At 29.8% G+C, this 7163-nt stretch overlaps 1 protein-coding gene across 2 annotated transcripts; it reads right to left on the reverse strand.

The window, feature by feature from the left end:
- Positions 1–2767: 2767 nt before the first annotated feature.
- LOC105115848 (basic 7S globulin-like) lies at positions 2768–4219 on the reverse strand. Of its 2 annotated transcripts, XM_011012895.1 has the most exons (2): positions 3661–4219; positions 2768–3630 (listed from the first exon to the last, which is right to left on the reverse strand). In XM_011012895.1, exons 1-2 carry the CDS (start codon positions 4143–4145, stop codon positions 2826–2828), a joined length of 1290 nt encoding a protein of 429 aa, XP_011011197.1. In that variant the 5' UTR covers positions 4146–4219; the 3' UTR covers positions 2768–2825. The 2 variants fall into 2 exon arrangements, with proteins under 2 accessions (XP_011011197.1, XP_011011196.1); XM_011012894.1 differs by having other exon boundaries at positions 2768–4217.
- Between the last annotated feature and the right edge of the window lie 2944 nt (positions 4220–7163).

Below are 7163 nucleotides of genomic sequence, written 5' to 3' on the forward strand. Positions count from 1 at the left end.
TTAATTTTCACATACACATTTTCACATATAATTGTGGGTTGTACATTAGATTATTATATTATTTATATTCTTTTGTTAAAGGTAACAACTAAGAGAAAAGGATAGTACATAATTTGAAAAAAAACAAAAGAACAGAGCAAAAAAAATAATGATAATAAAAATGTAGATAAATTTGGTTTAGTAGCCTCCCTCACCTAAGCAATTAAGCTTGAAGGGGTGTTTTAACACCTAATACCCTAAAGTCAACTAACTTGGGAGCTATTGGCCCAACGCTTGTTACATGGATTGAGAAGAAAAGCTTAATGAAATCAAACATTGCACTATCTACGTATCAGTATCAGTAACCCGAGTTACTAAGCTCGTAGGGGTGTCTTAACACCTAATGCCCTAAGATCAACTGATCTGGGAGTTATTAGCTGAAAGCTCATTACATGGGTTAAAGATGCATTATGTTTTAAGTTACATGTATATATATTTAAAAAAAAATAAAAAAAAGAAGAAAAAAATTTCAACCTAAGAAAGTTAACCTTAAACATTAGAACAAGATTTTGTTTTCTTCTAAGTAAAGCCTCATAACTATGTATTGATTTATTGAGCACAAAAAAAAATGTTTATTAATATCTTGTTTAAGAGGTATTGAGTAGATATATAAATTTAATGAGAGTTTGTTCATTTGGATGGATTAATAGAAGTTGAATGATGAATACCTTGCTTTGTGGAATTTGCAAATTGATTTTCTATTTTAACGCTTTGATTACTAGAGATTGGTAATAAGCTGGTTGGGGGTGTGATTAGTACTAAGGTTTTATATCATCATTTTGCACTTGAAGTATCAATAACTCCTTAACTAAAACATGTTTTATAATAACATATCAATAACTCCTTAAATCTTGTAAATCATGCATCGACATGTGGGTTTCAATCAGGATGTTTGGAAATATAGCTCTATTAAAACAATGGAATTTCCATTGACTATTTAAATGCCGATGTTATTACTTGGGTAACCTCAATGTTTGTGAACTTGAAAATTGAGAAATTTAATGAAATATTATTTGTTCATAAATTGTTAAATATGAACCAACTCAAAGCAAAATAAACTTACATTGAAAGGTCATCCTTATAATGCGCTGTGTACTTACGGGTGAATGGATCCCGCTATGAAAGGACACTGCCTCCACTAATATTTCTCGAACTAGATATTACATAATTAATAAAATCACGAACCTCATTGCAATAATACATTCTCCATAATCCTTAAGATGAACCTCTATGCATCCATTAATGATCATTCATGATTTCTATCAAACCTATATTAAATAATGATGACAACATGTATTAATTAACTACACTAAGTAAATAAAATTGTAAAAATATTTGTTTAACTCAAGATTATTCAACCTACTTTAATACTTTTTTAATTCATTATCAATTATCTACGTAGATACAAATTTACATACATTTATGAAAATTACAACTCAACAATAAAATTGACAAAATATAAAATGGATTAGTTAAACAAGTCATTATTTATTTCATAACAACACACCTAAGTCGGTAATTTGATATAAGTTTCAATAATTTACAAACAAATATAATTTTACAGAATCTAAATCAAACCATAACATGTACAAATTTATAAATTGATACAACAAGTTTATTTGATAAAAAATAATAAAACAAGTAAAAACTCAAATAAAATACATATACTACAAAGATATACAATAAAAAATTTAACATTCTAAAAATGCGTTCAAATTTAAAAAAGGATAGATGCATTACCTAAGATGGGGTTGTTTGTTTTGTTGCCTAGGTTTTTTAAGATAGAAAGAGAAATATGGGAGGGGGAGATTGAGAAAGGTCAAATGCCAGGTTATATATTAAATATTATTGATGGAATTATTTTGTCTGTCAATCTGTTGATAATTCTATCAATCTATTGATAATTCTATCAATCTAAGTGACATGTCATTATACAGATTACCTGTTTGAATCCAACTGTAATTCTATCAGTAATAACATCCATAAAAACTTACACATTAGTGAGCACATAAAAAAATACCAACAATATATTTTCATCGGTATTTACCAATGAAGTTAGCGATGAAAAAGAAGTTAGCGATGAAAAAAAATTGATCAATAAAGATCACAATAAAAAAAAACTATTTATGTTTTTGTTTATATTCATCAATTATCTCGTAGTAGAAACTTATTCTCTCATAGTAGAAACTTATTCTCAACCGATAGAGTAAAATCTTTTTAAATACATGGATTATTATTATTATTATTTTTGCTTTCATTCGAGTTAATTAGATCGCCTTGATCCACGCTCACTATTAAGTAGTTTCTTTTTCCACATAGATAAATTATATTCAATTAATAAAAATTGAAAATATGAATGTTTAATTGATAAAAGAAAAGCTTTTTTAATGCATCGGTGAAAATACAGAATGCATCACATGAGTTTAGCCCTACATATTACAAAAATTATTTAAATCCAAGTATCATAAACTAGTGACCCAGTCATCATAAAATAAAATTTCTCCTGAAAGCTACCTGATTCGACTCAAAATAATTGGATAGGATTGGACCTGGATTCTCAATTCATTTGAATTTGTATTGTTCTTTTTTTTTTAATTTGTATTCGTACTTTATTTTTTTTAATTCTGACATGATAATCAAATATTACTTGAAAGGTTGGCGTTGGATGTCAAGTAAATTTATTATTTATTTAGATTCAAATATCAGATAAAAAAAAAAAACTGCAACATGCGCAAATGATCAACACACTACATGATGTATTTTTCACGAAAGGAAACAATCTTTTTTTAAACATTATTAGAGGTAAAGTTGAAGTTGGCACAAGTTGTTTGTCTAAACAACAGTGAAGAGCTGAAACCAAGCCTTGAAGTGGCAAGATCAAACTGCAGAAGATTGTTCTCCAATTGGTAACCTCCGATGACGATTGAAGTCCTAGGGTTTAGACCTCCATCCACGAACCCAAGACACATGACATCACTTTTTACTTGAACCATTGAGTTTGCACCAAAAATCCTCCAGGAAACTTTACTGCTTTGCAGGACAAGATCAATTTGTGGCACGGGCGGTCCAACCCTTGTGCTACCAATGTTGGTTGAGTTAAAACATGCCCCAAATGGTGCCACGGATGCTACTCTAGGAACAAGGGCTAGCTCTTTCACAAAAGTGGCAATGACAGCTTTGTAGATTGTTGTTTCCATTACTGTATATGGATTCACAGTGCTAATCTTTGTTCCACCAGTGCCTTGGATCCTATCAATGGATAGCAATGATGTGTTCAATGGTACAGCTTTTCCATTAATCTTGATAGACTTGACTCCAATGAAGTAATCAGAAGAAGGCTCTCCTTCGAAGTAAGCAGACGCTGTGCTTACAGGGTTGAGAATTAATGGGGTGTAAATAAGAAACTTGGAGGCATCAATACCAGGAAGAAGAACATATGGCCCATCACCAAAAAATACAACACCTTTAGCATTGGAAGCCGAAGAGGTCAAGCAAATGGCAAACTTCCTGTCAAAGCTAAAAGCAGCAGAGAACTGAGAAGGAAGTGAAATCTTAGTCCTTCCAAAGCCAGCCATACCATTGACACCACTAGCAAGACCTTCTAGGAAACGTGTTCCACTGCAAGCGAAGATCAATTTCTTCACAGAAACCACTCTGCCAGGATTTGATCCATCAGTAGATTGAATTGAAACAACATCCTGACCAACCTCACCACTAGTGGCAGTACTTGTTACCGTATTGTCAGGGAGGACAGAACATGTGTTGTTGTTGCATCCTGGCCTGGGGCCAGAATAGCATTCAGTGACGCAGCTCTTTGACCTAGCAAGTGCGCATTGGGCAGATCTGCAACGTACAGGTTTATAAGAAGACGATACATAGCCTTCTTCACTGTCAACCCATTGAAACTGGCCACCAAGATCAAGGGTTAACTTTACAGGGACTAAAGGGGTTCTTTGGTTGATCAGGGTAACGTATTGGAGACTTGATGCATCTTTTGATACGGGAAGGACTAATGCTTTGGGCCTGAATGATGTTTTTGACAAGGAAGGGATGATGAAGAAGGGAAAAAGGGAGCAGAAAAGAAGAAAACTATGGGTGAGAGCCATTGTGGTTGCTGTCTTTGGTGCCGAGATTCGATGCCCATTTATACGGCAGGAGGAAAAGTCACTTCGTTGGCGTGCGTGTCTGTATCGGGGCAGCCTCCAGGAAAGGAAGGTCAGCACTTGTATTACACTTATCAAATGGCGAGGTGAGGTGTCCAATATTGACTATGACTTTCTTAGCTGGATATGGATTCTCAATTCATTTGATTTTGTATTGCTTGAAATTTCTTTAATGTATTTTCAATTTGAAAAATACTTTTTGTATAATTATGGACGATATTATTAAATGCACACTAAAATTATGGGTAAATTTCATGTTTGATGCAATTATCAATAAGAAAATCTAGAAAATGATCTTTATAGCTAGTAGGAGAAGAAGATTGTAAATAAGAGTATTATTATTCATTTTGGGGCTTCATATAAATACACAAAAAAAAAGAAAAAATTAATAGTAAAGGTTCATCATTGTATTACAAAGATTTCTTTTAGCTTTGGAAGGTTTTAAATTTAAAAAGGTAAAGTTTTGCAAAAAAATAAAATAAAATAACAACTACTATTAACCTTCATCTAACAAAACTATAAATCTTTCTTACATATTTTAGTAATATTTGAGACTTGTTTTGGTGTCATATGGTGTTGAGCTTGGATATTGTTCAATACGTGAAAATATTTTTTTTTCTTTACTTAATATTGCTTATTAATATTTTATAGATGTTTACAAAATGTTTTAATTTTGTTTTTGCTAAGATGAAATAATTTTTGTAATTTGTGATGTTGATGTTTTTGTGTGTTATTTATTTATGTTATATGTTCTTGGGTTTTGATTAAGTTTTTTTGAGTGTTAAAATGTCAATTTTAAACTCTAAAATTGTTGAATATGCCATTTGTTAGTTTTTGTAATTGTAAAAATTGAAACTTCATATGTGTTATTAATGATTGTATATTATTTGTTAGGTTTTTGGATTCAACTGTGTTTGGTATTGGTAATATGGTTTATAATAATAAAAAATAATGTTTTAAAGGCCTAAAATGTCATCTTTAGATTTGATAGTGTACTGACTATTTCTAGGTTTGTTGGTTTTATATTTTTCAAGTTCTTTCCAGGAATAATGCCTTGAATTCATGATTTGAACTAGTTTTTATTCATTTCTTTGTATTAAACACTTTGGAAGGACTTGATTAGTTAATAATCTATGATTATTTTGTATCAATTATTGATAATTATAGGTTTTTTTTGTTGCACTAAATAGATTTTGACAAATTCATAATAATTCATTGAATGGATGCTTGATTATTGGTCCTCCAAACATGATTTACAACCTTTATGTGCTTTTGATTTGATGAAATCTATTTTGGATTTGAATTCATATTGTTGCAATTGGTTTGAATGTTCTTTGGTTTTCTTTGTGTTCTTTGTTTCTTTTGAGTTTTGATTAGTTTTGATACAAAGTTTTCGAGCTTTTATCAAGTTTGATTTGTTTTGGATTCTAGTGTAGGTTTTGGTTTGTTTTTCGGGTCAAATCAATGAATTTTGATTTGATGTATTCAGAAACCAAATTTTTTTTGTTAAAGTCAACTCAGATGGTAGGCCATGTTTGGTTTGCCACTGTTTTAATAAAAAAAAATCTTGGTTTAAGGACATATTTGGCAAATACACCCTTATACCTATTTTGGTAGCCTTATTTAAAAAAAAAATAAGCATTTGCCAACTAAGCCTAAAAAACTAAAAAATAAAAAATATTTTTTTCCTGGCATATAACTAAAAATCCTAAAAATTATTTAAGCATTATTTAAAATATAAAATATTTTGGCATATTTAAAAAACTATTGTATGGATTTTACAACAAGTTTGTAAAATTTCAAGGAATTTTGAATTATATTTTAAAAATATTTAAAATATATTTTTGACAAGAGAATATATTATTCACTTTTAATATAGGGATAAAACCTCCAAAAGGATTAATATTCAAAATATTATTAATGATAATGATTTATTATTACTCACCTTTAATATAATGATAAAAAGCATGTATGAGATTAATACTTAAAATATTATTTAGAGTAATACAACTCACTCACTTATAATATAAAGAATTACAAGAAATTTTATTTGAAATCTCATAAATACCTCAATGATAATTGAGGATATTTTACAATTTTAAATTAAGTTCTTCACATAGAAAATTAGTGTTTATTCATTGTAGCAAACTTGTCAGGCTTGGCTGATAGAAATAAAAACACCATCAGACCATAACAAACAAAGAAAAATAATACAGTTTATTTCAAGTAAGATATACTATGGATGCTAATGCCTTTTTTTTTTTAAGAAACTAGTCATTTACCTAGAATCTTTAAGAGACCAATTAGGATTTTTAGTAGTCATAATATTATGTGAAAACTTTCTTATTTAATAAAAAACCACCTAGAAAATATTAAAAAAGGACCACTGTGATGTCGTGTTCTTGTAAGGAGGGTATGACCACAAGAGTGATAAGTCATTGAAATGATGTTGTTCTTAAGATAATTTTGAAAAAACAATAATTTTGATTGAGATATAAACTAATCTAACATTGAGGTACAAAACATTTAATTGAGATAATAAGATATAAACAGATAAATTTCCATCTAGTTTTGTAATGTCATTCATCAATTCAAAATGATTTTTTTTCAGGTCACTGCATTATTATATCAATTCAAATATCATGGGATTTTCTAGATGAATTTCAAAACACAATTATTTTAATTTTTTGTCTCATTTGTTTTGGGAGAAATAACAGTTATGAACCCAACCATAACTTATGTTACACGAAGTAAGTTTTCGCTCCATGAATTAACTCGTGCGGCAATCTCGTCTCCCACTAGACTCAGTTTTCCCTCACCAATCCCACTCGTGTTTACCTAGTCATTAGTGTTTCTTTTACCCGAGAGGTTTTCCCTAGTTTTCCAATTTAAAAGACATGAGGAATACATAAGTAGAATAAGTTAATCAAAGTGCACTAGAAGCTTTATAGAAACTCTTTC

Source organism: Populus euphratica, unplaced genomic scaffold (assembly GCF_000495115.2).
Source record: "Populus euphratica unplaced genomic scaffold, PopEup_1.0 scaffold784.1, whole genome shotgun sequence".
Classification (NCBI taxonomy): Eukaryota; Viridiplantae; Streptophyta; class Magnoliopsida; order Malpighiales; family Salicaceae; genus Populus; species Populus euphratica.

What these genes read in the sequence shown, in the direction of transcription:
- LOC105115848 (XM_011012894.1), bottom strand. Translation starts at nt 4,145, where the DNA reads ATGGCTCTCACCCATAGTTTTCTTCTTTTCTGCTCCCTTTTTCCCTTC.